The following is a 16,607-nucleotide window of genomic DNA, read 5'->3' as shown; positions in this document are numbered from 1 at the left end:
ACCATCTGAAGTGAGTCCGGTATTGGAGGAGTCCAGTTTTGTTATTTTAGAGAAATATATACTGGATGAGCTTACACCTGCGCGGGACATTCATGCATTGACTCTACCAAACCTTCATCATGATCAAATGAGTCTTGGGAAGGAAGTGGATTCAAAAAGATAAGTAGATGAGCCTGTGACCCCTATAGATTGCATACCCATGTCTGTGTTCCATAGGCCTTTAGAGTCTGCACATGTATCTACAAAACATATGCATAACTTGCATGTGTAGATTAGAAAAAGAATCAATATAAGTAATGATACATACATAATGATTACTGACTCACACCATAGGTTTAAAGAGTTTGTTATGGGTGATGAAGTCATGATTAAAATACGTCCAAAAAGGTTTCCACAGAGTACCATAAAAAAATTACAAGCCCGTAATGTTAGACCATATAAAATCTTGAAAAGACTGGGTTTGAATGCTTACTTGTTAGATCTTCTACCTAACATGGGTATAAGTTTCACATTTAAGTTGGAAGATCTTGTACTGTTTCATGGACCTTCTCCTAACCCTCACATGAACTTTGATGATGATGCCCCTGACCTGTCCAAAAACCCATGGTCATTACTTGATCCCTCTTCTCAAGCTTTACCATCTGTACCATCCATACCTATGAGAAGAAAAGAGATAGAGGTCATCTTATATGAAGAAGCGGTTTTCAAACGACACGGCGGTTACCAGTACCACCTTATCAAGTAGAAGGGCAGACTAAAGTCAAACAATACGTTGATTACAAAGGCGGAGCTTCAGCGATGAGACCTTGATCTCCTCGAGTATCACTGCAGCTTTATTTCGCCAGAGGCGAAATCTCCCCAACCGAGGAAAATTAATGGGGACATCAAAGGACCTACTCAGGTGTACCGGAGACGGAGACGACCACTCACATTAGTGCAACTTTTTTTTATGGAATGGAGACGAGTTCTAGATGAGGCCTGTCGCGCCATTTTAAAGACCCCACATGCATTGAACATACATCAAGAAGACCTTATTTTGGGATAATGCATGTGGGCTGCTTAGGAGACCATTTTAGTCATAGGTAGGGGTGCACACGAACTGAGCTAGCTCGGTTAGCTCGCTTGACTCAACTTGAAAAAAGCTCGATTCGACTTGGTTCGAAGCTGAGTTCGAGCCGAGTCGAGCTAATTTTTTTAGCTCGAAAATGAGTTCGATCAAGTTTGAGCTGGCCCAAGCTCGACTTGACTCAGATCGAACCCAACTCAAATCGAACTCGGATCGAACCAATTCGGTGACTTGGTTACTTTGATATTGATGTTGCTCACCAAGTGTTTGATGAAATGACTCAACGAGTGTGGCAGGGAAGAGATGCTTGTGTTATGATGTGCAGGATATGGACGATGGTAAGGAAGAGATGGTTGTAGAAGAAAGGTAGGATATGAACGATGGTAAGGAAGCCAAGATATGTACCCTGACTAGCATGCTGTGCTTGGACGATGGCAGGGAAGGCAGGATATGTAGAAGAAAGGTAGGATATGTACCTTGCCATTCTAACACATCAATGAAACAAATACCCTTCTATTCTTGATTTTTATGTTGCTTAGAAGGTGTTTGATAAAATGCCTGTAAAACCATTTATATTATTTTACTAAAACAATGGGATTTTAAATGTGCAGTCCAGGTGTTTGTGAAAATGCTGCATAGATGAACTCGGCTCGAACTGGCCCGAGCTGAGATGGCTAGTCATGCTCGAGGACCGAGCCAAGCTGAGTTCGAGCTGAGGTCAGCGAGTGGCCGAGCCGAGGCCAACTCGGCTCAGTTCGACTCGATGTATACCCCTAGTCATAAGATTTTTATTTTGTGATGATCCAATTATTGGATCTTGTCGATCGGGTCATTGAGCTACCAAATCTTTCAGATCCAGGCCCTTGGACTCTGATATTTTTTTTGGTATTTTTTGTTATTTTTAGGATTTATTTGATGGTTGAGATTGATAATAAGTGTTTTAGTTTTCTTATTTTGGATGATGAGCTACTTTATTTAAGTGAGTGGCATATTAGTAATTATGCTGAATTTTTAATTATAAAAGCACAAGGGGGTGGAGTTCCAACCCTAGTGATGTTATTGAGAGGAAAGAAAAACGAGAGAAGCTATCTTGTGTGAATAAATTTTCCTCCTTGTGTTTTAGGGTTTGTGAGAAACTCTCTTCTAATTGAATTATGGCAGGGTAGAACCTTGTTTGGTGGTGGATTCCCCAAGGTACAGCATTCATCTTTCTCTTATTCGAAATGTATTATTCTTCTTCTCTTCTCTTCCTCTTTTCCCTTCCATTAGATCTTCAATTTCATATTTTCTCATACTTCTAAAAACCCAAATTCCAAAATCTTCAATTCTCATGAACTTTAATTTTTCAAATTTCATATTTTTACCTTCTTAATTCTAAACATAAAACTTACAAATCTGTCCCTTCAGTGTGGAACGTGCCTATACTAAATTGGAAGTTATATCCTTCCATTGGGCCTAGTTTTAATTGATTTATGTGATTTCTTACGGGCATGTGATTTAAATTAAATCAAATTTTATTTTCTATTGCTTACTCTTAATTACTTGGTGGATTGGCATCTTTTGTTAATTGAATTACTTTATAAACTCTTTCATAATCTCCATGTTGTATGCTAGTATTAAATCATGTGTCTTGTAGGAACTTCATTTATCTTGGTTCATATAATATTAGGATGTGTTGATAAAGGAGAAGCTCGTGTCTTCACTTGAAAATATGCTTTCATTGTGTATGAGTATGTTGGTGTTCCTCATGTCTAAGTATATGTTTTGTTTTGGATAGGTTATATGATAGGTGTGGCTTGGTTTCTTTTTGTTAGGCCCACCCGAATGGATGTAAAGCCATTCATGTCTCAATCAAATTTCAGGTGGTGTGCACCTACCTTTCTATAAAAAATAAAAATCCTGGTCTTAGGAATATTGCATTGAGCTTTGTTTCATACATTAACAGTTGTCTGGACAATTTTTTTGTTTTTTTTTTTTTTTAAAAATGAGAAAGTGATTTCATCCAAACATGCCTTAATAAGATCAGAAACATAACATAAATATAAAGCGAATCACATAAGAACAGCCTTAGTATCACCAAGGAGGTTCCTACTGTTCACTAATAGAACCTATCAAATTTTGGTAATCTTTTTTATTAGGTTTATTAACTTGTATTTCTTGTACTTTCTTATATGAAAATTACACTGCTTCAAACTGACGTAGGGATGAACATGATGAGGATAACTACTTCGAATCCACGGAGCTTCTCTGGACTCCTCACAGAGACTTCTCGAATCCATGAGGAAAGAAAGCAGAAATTAGAAATAAATTCTAATAAATTCGAAATTGATTAATCCATAAAAACAAGTTCACAACCCTTTAAATAGGGGTACCAAGAAATTAGAAAAAAAAATAGAATCAAACTACAACTAAAACTCCTAGAATCCGCGACTTACTATAAATAGTAAACTTACTATTTATAGACGGCCATGATGTCTACTAGTGTGCAAGGTTTTCGGCCAAAAATAGTAAGTGTCCTATTTTGCTTCACCAAACCGTTCTCCTAATTATTCTAAGCTCCTTTCATGTTGGACACAACTCCTAAAGCCCGACGAATGAAGAGTTATAATCAAACTAAAACTTACTATTTATAGTAAAAACGAAATTAAAACAGGGAAACGACCGTCGATCCAGGGGTATTTCGCAAATTCGGGCTGCATAACCCCGCATAGCGGGATTGGTTGGCTAAAGTAGCTCGTTCTATCCTAAAATCATATATTTTACGCCTGATAACTCATTCCGGATTGTGAGATATGCCCGATCTAAGTGCCGACGGTCCAGATCACTTCTGTTGTTGACCGGGCCTTTTCTGATCCATCTTGGCCATGAAACTGTCCGCGACACGCTCTACATCACAAACCAAGAATCCTTTCAACAACCAAATCAATGGTGAGAAACTAGTAGGTAAATGCTAGAAATATTTCATCCTTGAGGTTTCTTATTCCAGAACAGGGGTGACAATGCTATGATTGTGTTTCTTTTCTCTAGAACTTCAATATTAAGATGCAATTTTGTTGAGGAATTATAGAGCCCTGATGCATCAGAATATGAACAGCGTCATGACAGATCCACCTTGTACAACCCCACATTTCAGTAATCTAAAACATTTGATATGAGCACCAATGCCAGTGTCAGTATTTTTAGAGACTTGATGATTCTTTCATATTTCTGCATGTTATTTTGTACCTTTATCGTATTACCCCCTTACTATTTGTATATGAACAGCTAATCCAATGGTTCCAATATTTTCATCTAGGAGATTTGCTAGGGACAATCATTCCTTTCTAAGTTCTTTCATATCAACGGTCAGGATCATTTGTCCATGTATAAACTTGCTCATTAGGAGACAGTTTGCGGTCTTATGCATCTGGTCCTTATAATTCTGTTGTGGGTCAAATATTGCATATCAGACCTAGTTATTGCATGAATTTACAAGCATGATATCGTTTAATGGCCTGATTTAATTGTGTTTGTGATGCAGAGTGTATTTACGAGCATGGACTGAAAAAGGATGCTTAAAGCATGGATTTAATGCTCTGATGACACCAAAGCATGGGATGGACTCCAGGAGACCAAGATCAACGGAATTACACGCCAAGGATCCACGAAAATCGAGAAACTAAAGCTCAAGCGGCTTGAAAGTCAGCCAGAATGCAAGATCACGAGGTTCCCACCACCCGTTCAGCTCAAAACTCCATACATGGCCAAGGACCCACAAATTAACCGTACATGGCGAATTTCAACCTTCAGATCCCTCCAGAAGTGGCCCAACGGACATATCAGCCCCTAAAATCTTGATTTGGGGCCCGCCTGATATCTGGATATACTCCAATTTTGGTCTCAACGCCTTAAACCACGTGTCAAAGCGGATGGACGGAGCGGATTTCTCACGATCATCACAGTGGACTCCGCATGTACAACGCGTGTACATAAGGTACAGCTGCCCGCACCGCACCGGACGGTCAGCCTGGTCAAAGACGGGCTGACCCGTCTTCTTCTTCCGCATCAACAGCGGACGGACGCTGTCCGTCCGTTTTTCATTAGTGGAGCCCATCCATCATCCATTTGGGAGATCTGAACCATCCGTACTCTCCTCAGGGTGGGCATAATCTCATCCTAGCTGTCCTTATAGTCCCATGCACGCAAACACACGCAGATTTCATGAAAACGCAGGTATGGACAGTGGGAGAAAAGATCGCATGGGCCACACCGAATCCAGCATGAAACCAGCCAAATCTTAGTGGTTTTCCGACAAGAATCGAATGGTCGGAGGGGATTCTACACTGGGCATCAAAAAAATGGTCCGCCGACCATCACAGCGCCGCAACGCGCAGGCTCTGTTTCGCAACAGAGCCTGCGGTGGATTGTTGTGGGCCACCCTTTGAAGCGATCGGTCCGATCTGGACCGTCCAGTGGACTCCCACGGGCCCTACCTCCCTCGCCTAGGTGGTGGACTTGCAGAAGAGAGCTTTAATTGGATTTCGACCGTCCAATCGGAAGACTCACGGTGAACTGAACTAATTCGTGGTTCACCACGAAGCAGATCCAAAACCAATCAGATTTCACTGGGTTTTCGAGGGGAAACTGATGGACGGGTCGGATTTCTCGTCCAACATCAATCCAAGGCCCACCAGTCATCACAGATGCAAGGCCTTAATCCTTTTTGGCGTAAACAGGGAGTCCGGCTCCATTGCAAACAGGCTGCGTAAGGACTATCTCCGCAACCTATCTCTGGTAGGACTCTGCAGCAGCTCTCGGAAGACAGCTCTATAAAGAGAGGAGGCTGGAACATGGGGAGGAGTATTCAATTGGTAAGGTTGGACGTGAAAGGGAGAGCTGAAGATCAGTTTTCGTTTTAGGCAGAAGAAAAGCTGAGGAAAAGAGAGGTCGGCTGTGAAGTTGGGACGTGGGAGAAAGAGAGAGGAGCCTAGTTTTTCTCTTCTTTTCATTTATATTTCCTTTATTTTTTTAAATGTTCAGCCCATTCATGTGTGGCTAATCCTCTTAGCTAGGGCTAAGACGTGAAGCCTGTAGCGAGATGGGAGACACTATCTCATGTGTTTAATTTGAATTTCTGAACTGAACTTGGTTTTAAGTTAATTATTAAAAGAATATTTTCTCAGTCTTTAATGGTCTGTTGTGACTGAAATTACAATGGGTTTGCAATGGCTTTGAATATCTCATTTTCTCTTTTGATGTTTATGATGTCAAGAGGCCCTGTTGTTCACCATCATCTCCTGGGCATGATTGGATGATAGTACCCTTCCTAACCTTCATAGCATGTTGATTGGTTGGTGATTAGTTTAATTCTGTTGTTAACATCGTCTCCTGGGTATGGTTTGGTGATGGAATCCATTCTAATTCATATACCTTTCATCTCTTGAAAACCAAATCAAGTAAAGTTCAGTTTGAATTCCATAATCCTTGATGCAGGCATAAGATCTCCCTGATCTCTACAAGTGGATCTTCTGAATCCGTAGTTTCCTTCCTCTGAATTCCTTAAAGTTTTAGATAATTATTCCACAATTATTCTTTAAAATTCTATTTGGTTAGATCACATCTTAGTCTAGTTCTAGTTCTACTTGGTTTTAGATAACGTACAGGTATCAGTCCCTGTGGATTCGACCTCGGTCTTACCGAGTTTATTACTACATCACAACCCAATACTTGGGGAGTGAACAAATTCCTCATCAATTTAGTTTTGTTTTCTAATTATCATTCTTTACCATTTAACAAAATTCATATAACTATTTAAAAATATAAAAAATAAAAAATAAAAATAAAATAAAAAATAAAAAAACAGGCATAATTGCAGAATTATGTAGGCTCTCCAGATGGCAGAACTTATTACAATGTAATTTCACTTTCTTATCATCTGCTTCTCCCTTGTTTCTTTTTAAATCATTCTTTCATTTAAGATGACCTTTCATTCTATCTACTTACCTTTGGTTATACCCCTGTTACTTGATGAGTATGCTTGATTTCCAGCCCTATCTGTGTGTGAGTTTGGATGCGTTATCTTATTGAAGAGGACCAGAATCCCCCACAACACTTGTTGTATGCATCACATACAGTATGATAGCTGAGTTCTTCGTAGCTTACTGTGTTTTCTGTCTAAATTCCACTGTCCATCAAGAGCACCTCTCATGTTCAATGTACAGTTCAAAAATCAACCAGGTCCAAAATTCAAGTGGGTCACATCGTGGGGAACAATGTAAATTATGCCTAAAACCTCTAAAGCTCACGAGGTGCAGCCAGTCTGAGCTTCAGTGGACAGGATGGTTTGTGGAGTTTCCCTTCATCTTGTTGAGACACATCTAATGAAAAGGTGAATTGGTTGGAATAAACACATTTATGGTAGGCCATACACACTAACCTATGGTTGATGTCCCCTTACCATTATTCCCTGGGGTGTGGCCCACCTGAGTTGTGGATCAGGCTGATTTTTTACTGGAGCCTAACAGGGAAGGACAACTTGATCGATAGAGCGGATGTCACATACACTACCGCCATAGATCAGGTCTTGTATCCCCTCTATACGGCAGGTGCTGTAGAGGATTCTGGTCTGATCGAAATGCAGTTCTTAGTTTATTAAAGTGAAAATTAAAAATTAAAAAAAAGAAAAAGAAAAAATCAAAATGTAGTTTCCTTGCTACTATTGAGGATCAGGTACATAACTTATGAAAGAAACTTGCAACAATTTGATTGCTATGTCTTTATTACTCTCACCAGGAAACATCATTAATCATTGTAGTTTCCTCTTGACTAAATTGAATGCTTGCAATTGAATCCATTTGTGCAGCCAAATCTATCCTAAATTGGAATGAGAACAGGCAGGTGCTGTTCCTTACCTCACCAACAAACAAGGGCTGAAGCTAACTTGGCCTTGGTGCACTAAACACAGCAAAGACATGGATGCCTACCTTTGCACGGAATATTCAGTACACCCAAATCGAAGTACATCAAAACAGTGCCTTATGCTGTCATTGTTTTCTAGGTAGGGACGAACATCAGGCAAATTCTCACTCCATTATGAATTTCCTTGCGCTCTTATACCTGTTTTTTACATTATTAGACAGGATGAAGTGTTGCATCAGTAAACATACAGTTTGAAGGGATTCATTTAATATGCTTTTGGCCGCTATTCACATCCATGCATATGTACGATTATGTGAAAGCACAATTTGAAACAATTCATTCCATACGCTTACAGGGTATTAAAATCCATGCATGTGTATACGTGTAGCCACGCATTTATGTTTCTCAATTGAAACCATCCAGATAAATAAGGTCCATTATAAGTCAGTGACAACTTGAAAATCATACCAACTGAATGATCCTAGGTGTCAAACTGTGGAAATCAAAAGGAATGGTAAAGGAAAAAGAATAGGTGGTCTAAATTAGACAAACAAATGTCCAATATTGGAATTTTTTATTTTTTATTTTTTGGGGTCCAGCCTACCATAAAAAGGCTGGGCCTACCTATCGTATCCCGTAGCTATCTAACACAGAAGCCGGGGCAGCTTAGCTCACCCGAATATTCCCTGGCCCCACTTTGTCAAGGAACAGAGTCCCCTGGATAATGTGCAGCAAGTTCACAGGATCAACAAAAATCTGCTTTGTTTGAGAAAGGCTTCCCCACTTCGCAAGCCTATCTGCAACTCCATTGGCCTCTCTCTGGGTAAAGGATACTCTAACCTCAGCTTTCAATATTGGAAGCTATAATTGTCTAATCTATCTATTTTCATGGTTGTGGCCATATACATTGTGGCCTACACTTGCATTTACATACACAAGCAGCTAGTATACTGTGCCTGTATGCGTGCATATGGATTTTTTTTATTTTTTATTTTTTATTTTTTTTATTTTTTTTAATGGTTTTTGTTGATGTGTGGAATGTTCAACATGTGGACTGATGATTTATTAATTTAAACAGTTAATCTCATCAGCCCGATCCCAACTCTTTTGATTGAGAACTTGGAAATAGAATGATAACCTTCAAAAAAAGGTCCACTCCCACTGGAAGGAGAATGAATAAAATTTTCAAATCAGATTATTTTAGGGTCCTAATAGAGTTACCTCTAATGTATTTCTCATGAACCCCCAAAGTGTTTGGTATTCATTTAAGATTTTTCAGAATTGCTTGAGCAGGCACTAGCAGTGATCTCCAAAGGAAAAATGCATAAGCCCCCCTCATTTTTAGGCTTGCAAATCTGATCTCAGTTGATAGAATGAAGTTTAGAGTTATTATAAGGGAAGGTCTTAGTGCAATTTTTCAGAATGGAGAAACAATGCTTTGGGAGAAGGATAACATTGGACTCGAAAATATGAAGGCTGGAGTGTAGATCTCATCAACTCAAGTCTATATATATGGAAAGATAGCAAGCCAGCTTTCCAACCACCAAATCTTTTGTTGAATTTATTAGTTGATTTAGTCCATAAGATGGAGGCACGTTGAAAACAAAAGAAGTCCCAAATACTTGATTGGGAGCCTCACTTCTTTAACGGAAAAGATGACCATTATGGCATCTTTGCATAGGCAGGAATCCGAGAAGATAATGTCAGTTTTTTTTTTTTTCCTCTCAAAATCAATCTCCAGGCCTAAGTATTTGCTAAACTCAAAGAATAAGCACTTAAGGTTCATTACGGAATGGGGGTTAGCACCGATCAATGAAAACCATGAGATCATCAACAAAGAGAAGATGAGTGATAGAGACACAATCCTTGAAAAAAGAAAATCTAATCAAACCACTCTCCCAACATTTGGTCATGGAGGAAGAAAATTTTCAGTAGCATGGGTGAAGAAAAAAGGCGACAAGGGATATTCCTGATGAAGACCCCTAGTACTTCAAAAGAGGAAAAAAAAAATCATCAACTTCAACATTGACAAATACAAAGAAAGAATGGCTAGAAATGCAACTGTAAATGCAGATCAGTCCACTTCTTAGGGAAGTTTAGGGCCCATTTGGATACCATAAAATAAGTTACTTTTTCTACTTATAGCAGTAGATAAGTAACTTATTTGGGTCCTTATCCTTGCCTTGAGAGTCGTAGACTCCCAGGAGTTTCAACACGAGGTCTGGGGTTTGAGTACCCACAGGCAGTGAAAACCCACTACGACGAGTGCACAGGTGCGTGTTAAAAAGAAAATAACTTATTTGAGATAAGTTTGGTTTAAGATCAATTATCAGTAACTTTTTTATTTAAAATGTACTCTATCACTTAAACTTAGTGAGCATAGACAAATATAAGTTACTTAAGGCATGAGTAACTTATCTTAAAGTTTTAAGGCCTCGCGGAAAAATATTATAACTTGAATGAATTTTAGGTTAGTTTACTATCAATGAAATCCTATTAGGTTGATAAAATCATCACACAAGCATAGATAACATTATTACCAAGGAATGGACCATTATATCATTATAACAGGTTGAAATCTACAAAAGAATACAGATTTAAAATTTTTCTGGTCAAGATCTCATGCATCTGCAGCATTTGCACGTGTGCATGATCTTTGGTCTTGATGTTAAAGACGGGGATACAAATACGAACTTGCTTGAGTGAGAGAAAGAAGAAGCACACATTCCAACATTTCACACGTATGATTATCCCACCATTCATCAAGTAAAATCATTATAAGCATGCGGTGACCCAAACATCACGCGGGCCGACTTGTTTAGTGTGTCAAAACTGTGAGTCGAGCGTGGAGAGATTATCATCGTTTCTAACGGTCCAGTTTTCCCACAAAGGCACCCACGAGGTTGACTTTTCTGGCCCCATACACGCCCACATGCTTCTTATTATAGATAAAAATAGACTGACCAAGTTGATGAATGAGAGAGAACATAGCATTTAAAGGAAAGTTGCTTGGACCCGACTGGTTCACAACTGTCGAGCACGACCTCTACGAATGGTCCAGGCATCTACCACAAGCGTTGTCCTTGGCTCGGGCTGGTGTTCCACTGTTGTGACCGTGGAAGACTAGGAGTATCAACCCAACCTACCTTGAAGAAGGGCCCAACCCACAATTGACAGTTCAGCTTGGCTTGCAAGATCTCAACCTAGCCGACCTGTAAGTTGGCCTCAACCATCTACCTTGATCTCCTCGGACCCCAACCACTTGGAGATATTATCGGAAGAAAATTATTTGAAGTCTTTGCCAAGGATCCCGGAGGACAATCATGAGCCTTTTCGGAAAAGGATCTCTTCCGCTACACGCAACTACATTACAAAGACATTGACATATGTCTCTATGACGAAAATGTTATAAATAGGAGCATTCTCTACGATGAAAGATATGCACAAAATACACACTAGATACCTTACGCTCTACTAGACCTAGTTTACCTGTCCTAACTTTGGCATCGGAGGGTCCCTTGTTATAGTCGGAGTCTCCACTGGTGTTTCCTTTTGCAAGTCTGTAGCGGTATAAGGAGGATGTTCAGATCACAGCATCAACACTTCTCACTTGATGAATGGCCCAGATCTGTCGTTATCTCTCGCATTGACCCTTCTTCCATGACCTAATGTGCCTCCTTCCCATCTCATTCATGCCGAGCCAATTCAAAAGTCCCGCGCACGGATTGGGTACTCCCCCCACCAGGACCTAGCTAGAGACGGAAGCAAATTGGCCGGTGTACGATACACCACCGAACTGGCTGGTGTGTCCACGTGTCGTGCAAAGACAAGCAATGATGCTCTTTGAGCTCCTAGCTGTACGAACGGTTCATAGGAGATCAAAGTTATATGGCCCCACAATGATGTATTTATTATATCCACGGTCCACACTGTTCATTCATTTGAAGAGATTATTTTAGAGCATGATCTTAAAATGAGTCATATCCAAAGCTCAACTAGACCACATCACAAATAACAGTGGGGAGAATGATTCTTATCGTTAAAACATTCGTAGAGCCCATAACGTTTATTTCCTGTACAATCATTCACAAGGTCACACTTGGATGAAAAGCAAAAACAAATATCATATTGATCCAAAACTTCTGTGATGCCCAAAAGGTTTTAAATGGTAAACATTAAAATCTTTGTTACCTTTTGCAGTGTGGTCCACTTGATCTTTGGACCTGTCTTATTTTTTGGCTCAAGCCTTACAATGAGGTCGCCAAATGGACGGACGATTTGTATATAACACATACCTAATGGTGGGACCTACAAACTTGGTGACGTCAACACACCAGTTAGGTTGGTGGTGTGTGTCACACCAGCCAATCCGCTTCCGCTAGAGACGGAAGTTCTGTAAGGGCTCCACGGGGCCCTTGTGCTCTCAATCCATTGATTGAAAAATCATTTAAGGTGATGATCCCAAAATTGATACAGATTAAATGATCTAGTGGACCACACCAATAAAAACAGTGGGGTTGAATGCGAACGTCTTGGGGTCACAAAAGTTTTGTAATCTGATATTCATGTTTTCACTTAGTCTAGTCTATGTGACCTGATGAATAGGTTGGAAGGCAAATACAGATAACGATTACACATCACAATGGACCCTTGGAAAGTTTCAATGGTGGGGTTTATTGTCACCACTGCTTCATGTGGTGTGGTCCACTAGAGCCTTCAATTTGCTTGGTTTTTACCCTAACGTCCTAAAATAATCTTTCAAAATGGATGGATAGATGTGATGAAACACTTATATCATGGTGGCCCCACAAGGCTTGCGACAGGGGTGCCAATTAGCTACTGACAGGTTGAGTAGTAAGTTTCACAAAAAAAGTGATGTTAACAAGTTATGTGGGCCCCACCATGATGTGTGTTGTATCCACACCATCCCTCCATTTGGAGAGATCATTTTAGGGTGTGAGCCAAGGAATGAGACAAATTCAAAACTCAAGTAGACCCCACCATAGAAAACAGTGGGACAATGACTATCACGCCCCACAGTTTGGATACAGAGTGTGCACCCTTAGACCTAAGCTACGGTCTATGATTCGTACACTTGGAACTTCTCTTTTGACAGGCCACCTTCCTCACTCATTTTGAAGCTCTGTTGCAGTGATTTTGGGCTTAACTAAGTAAGTTGACTGGGTTGCTTGGACTAGATAAGCTGAATAAGTTGACTCAGCAAATCAACTCATCTAGTTGTCTCAATGCTTTAAGGTTTTAGAATATTAGGGTTTAAGAATATATCTAGATTGAGGCTTCTAGGGTTAAGGTTTAAATTAGAATTTTGTTTGACAATCCATTAGTTTAAATTCAATCATCTTATTGAGCTGGGGTAGGGTGTCTACAATCACCAAACGTGATCACTTGTGACTAGTTAGGTCCTGGTGGGTTAGTACCGGATCTATGCCCGGAAAGTCCAGTGACAGCCACTATCTTGTGTGTGCGGCTTCAGCGGATCCTGATCCACCGAGATGGGTGGATCCCTGTTGTAGAGCCCACCTTGATATATGTGCATTATATCTAGGCTATTCATCTATCTTGAAAGCTTTATTTTAGCGCATGATCCAAAAAAAAAAAGAAAAAGATTCAGATCTTAGATAGACCACACCATAGGAAACAATAATAATTGACCATTAAAAATTTGTTGTGGGCCACAAATTTTTTAAATCAAGATAATATTTGTGTGATACCTTCCTCGACTTTGTGCCTTATTAACAGGTTAGATGGTAAATAAATATTACGGCGGACATTAAGAAGTTTTTATTAGTGGACATTCAATCATCACTATTTCATGTGGTGTGGTCAACTGAAAATTTGATTCTGCTTCATTCTTGGAGATATGTCTTAAAATGATCTATGAAAACCGATGGACAGTGTGGATGGAATGTATATAGATCAAGGTGGGCCCCACAATCAGGGAACCACCCACCTCGGTGGAAACGGGATCCAGTGAAGCGGCGCCCGTTTCCTGCAGGCCACTTCTGTAGGACATCAGTACTATCAAAGTGGTAATCACCGCCACTAAGATCATCTGGCACAAAATCACGCTCATCATGTGGGCCCAACTGTATGAATCTGACGGCGTGACTCAACATACATGACTGGCCCACCTAGCAAGCGGATCAGCTTAATTTTCTGTATAGCCTATCTTTACGGTATCGTGGGGACGGAAACAGTGAGCTTTCAATGGTGGCCGTTCAATCCACTGTCTCTTGTGGTGTAGTCCACTTGAGATTTGTACGTCTCTTAGTTGGGAGCGGATTAGGTGAGACCTATATCCACCGAGGTGGGAGGGATCCTGGCTGTGGAGCTTACAGTTATGTATGCGCCTTAAATCCACACCGTCCAACAGTTTTAAAGGCTCATTTTAGGTATGGTTTAAAAAAATGAAGCAAATCCAAATCTTTTGTGGACCATACCACCACAGAAAATAATAGTGATTGAATCCAAACCATTAAAAACTTCATTGGGCCACGGGCATGTTTATTTTCCGTCCAACCTGTTGATAATGTCAGAGAGATTCGGATGAAAACACCACAAATATCTGCTTGATCCAAAACTTTTGTAGCCGGATCCAAAACTTTTGTGGCTCACGAGAAGTTTTTAATGGCAGATTTCCACTGTTTTCTGTATTATGGTCAACCTGAGATTTAGTTCTGCTTAATTTTTTGGATCATGCTTAAAACGAGCTTTCAGGACAGATGGATGGCGTAGATGTAGTCACATACATTACAGTGGGCCTGCAGTCAGGGGTCCTGCCCATCTGGGTCGATCCTAGGTCGCACCTTAATCCGCTCCCAATGATCTGGCGAAACTGATGGGCGGAGCGTATGTCACACGTTCATCTCTGTGGGCCCCACAGAGTTTTGTGTAACTCGGACTGTGTAAGAGTCGTTCCACGCAAGTCGCCTCTCCTTCTCCTCCTCCTCCACCAAAAAGTGCAGGCACTAGATCTCTGGTCCATCAAAACTCCCCCAAAATAACCCCAAAAAGACCAAAATACCCAAACCAAAAATGAAAATCCCCATCCAATCCCTCCTCCTCCTCTTCCTCTTCATCCTCCACACCTCCGCCACCGATTCGACCATCGATTCCGATCGAGTGGCTGAATTACTCTCCCTCCAGACCAGCTCCAAGACCGGCGTCATCCACCTCGACGACTACTCTCTGTCTCGATTCCTCACCTCAACCTCCACCCCTCGATCATACTCCATCCTCATCTTCTTCGATGCGGCCCACCTCCACTCCAACCCAGATCTCCACCTTCAATCCCTCCGCTCCGAGTTCGGCCTCGTCGCCTCTTCCTTCATCTCCCACAATCGCGACCGTCCATCCCAATCCAAGCTCTTCTTCTGCGACATCGAGTTCAAGGAGTCTCAGTCCTCCTTCTCCCTCTTCGGAGTCAACTCCCTCCCCCACATCCGCCTCGTTGGGCCCAACGTCAAAAACCTCAAGGAATCTGTCGCCATGGACCAGTCCGATTTCGCCCGCCTCGCCGAGTCAATGGCCGAGTTCGTCGAGGCCAAGACCAAGCTCTCCGTGGGCTCCATCGAGCGCCCGCCGATCGTGTCCAGGAATCAGCTACTCTTCCTAGCCGCCCTTTTTGTAATTTCGATTCCGTTCATGATCAAGAAGGTGATTGCCGGGGAAACCCTTCTCCACGATTCGAAAGTTTGGCTGGCATTCGCCATCTTCATCTACTTCTTCAGCGTCTCAGGGGCAATGCATAACATAATCCGGAAGATGCCCCTATTTATGACGGACCGGAATGATCCGTCGAAAATAATTTTCTTCTATCAGGGGTCGGGGATGCAGCTTGGAGCAGAGGGATTTGCGGTTGGGTTCTTGTATACGGTGGTGGGGTTGTTGTTGGGGTTTGTGACGCACTTCCTGGTGCGGGTCCAGAATGGGACTGTCCAGCGGGCATTCATGTTTGTGGCAATCTTGGTTTCGTTCTGGGCAGTGAAGAAGGTGGTGTATTTGGATAATTGGAAGACAGGTTATGGGATCCATGGGTTCTGGCCATCCAGCTGGAAATGACAGTAGGCTGCATTTGGATGCATATCTTGAAATTCTCGGGTAAGGATTTTCTGGGTCGAAGCGGATTCAGTAGCTTTGTTATGAATTTTGTTGGATGGAATGATCTCGACCTTCTGATTATTATGTTTTGATGATAGTCTTAGTTGGGATGTTCTAAATCTTGAATAGATGTTAGAAAACTTGCTTTGATTAATGATTTTTTTTTTTCGCATTGCGTTTTGTGTCGTGGTAGAGAATTAGATCTTATATGCTTCTTCTTCTTCTTTTATTATTATTATTATTTTTTTAAAATCAAATGTGATTAATGGGTCACTTCTCCAAAAAAAGAAAATGTGATTAATGGGTCTGTTTTTATTTATTTATTTATTTATTTATTTTTGGATCTGGTTGAGACTGATAGTTTCTATCAAATTGTTTGTTAGATTTTTAGGGGAGGCTTTGAATTTGAAGGGTTGTTGAGTGTTTAATTGTGCTTCTGTTAGATTTTCATGGGAGGCTTTGAATTTGATGGAATGTCGAGTGTTTAATTGTGCTTCTGTTTGATGGTTATAAAAGCAGATGT

At 40.8% G+C, this 16,607-nt stretch overlaps 1 protein-coding gene and 1 long non-coding RNA gene across 2 annotated transcripts; both read left to right on the top strand.

Annotated features, from left to right (window-relative positions):
• Nucleotides 1–6,894: 6,894 nt before the first annotated feature.
• Nucleotides 6,895–8,310, top strand: LOC131220520 (uncharacterized). Its single transcript, XR_009158653.1, has 2 exons — nucleotides 6,895–6,959; nucleotides 7,908–8,310. It is a non-coding gene; the product is annotated as an uncharacterized LOC131220520 (long non-coding RNA).
• A 6,620-nt stretch (nucleotides 8,311–14,930) lies between these two features.
• LOC131221387 (probable dolichyl-diphosphooligosaccharide--protein glycosyltransferase subunit 3B) lies at nucleotides 14,931–16,256 on the top strand. The gene has a single exon (XM_058216651.1). It carries the CDS (start codon nucleotides 15,020–15,022, stop codon nucleotides 16,043–16,045), a length of 1,026 nt encoding a protein of 341 aa, XP_058072634.1. The 5' UTR covers nucleotides 14,931–15,019; the 3' UTR covers nucleotides 16,046–16,256.
• The last annotated feature ends 351 nt before the right edge of the window (nucleotides 16,257–16,607 follow it).

The sequence above is a fragment of the Magnolia sinica genome, chromosome 12 (genome assembly GCF_029962835.1).
Source record: "Magnolia sinica isolate HGM2019 chromosome 12, MsV1, whole genome shotgun sequence".
NCBI lineage: Eukaryota > Viridiplantae > Streptophyta > Magnoliopsida > Magnoliales > Magnoliaceae > Magnolia > Magnolia sinica.
The sequence above is the reverse complement of the archived record's forward strand: the minus strand, read 5'-3'. Positions and strand labels throughout refer to the sequence as shown.

What these genes read in the sequence shown, in the direction of transcription:
- LOC131221387 (XM_058216651.1), top strand. Translation starts at nt 15,020, where the DNA reads ATGAAAATCCCCATCCAATCCCTCCTCCTCCTCTTCCTCTTCATCCTC.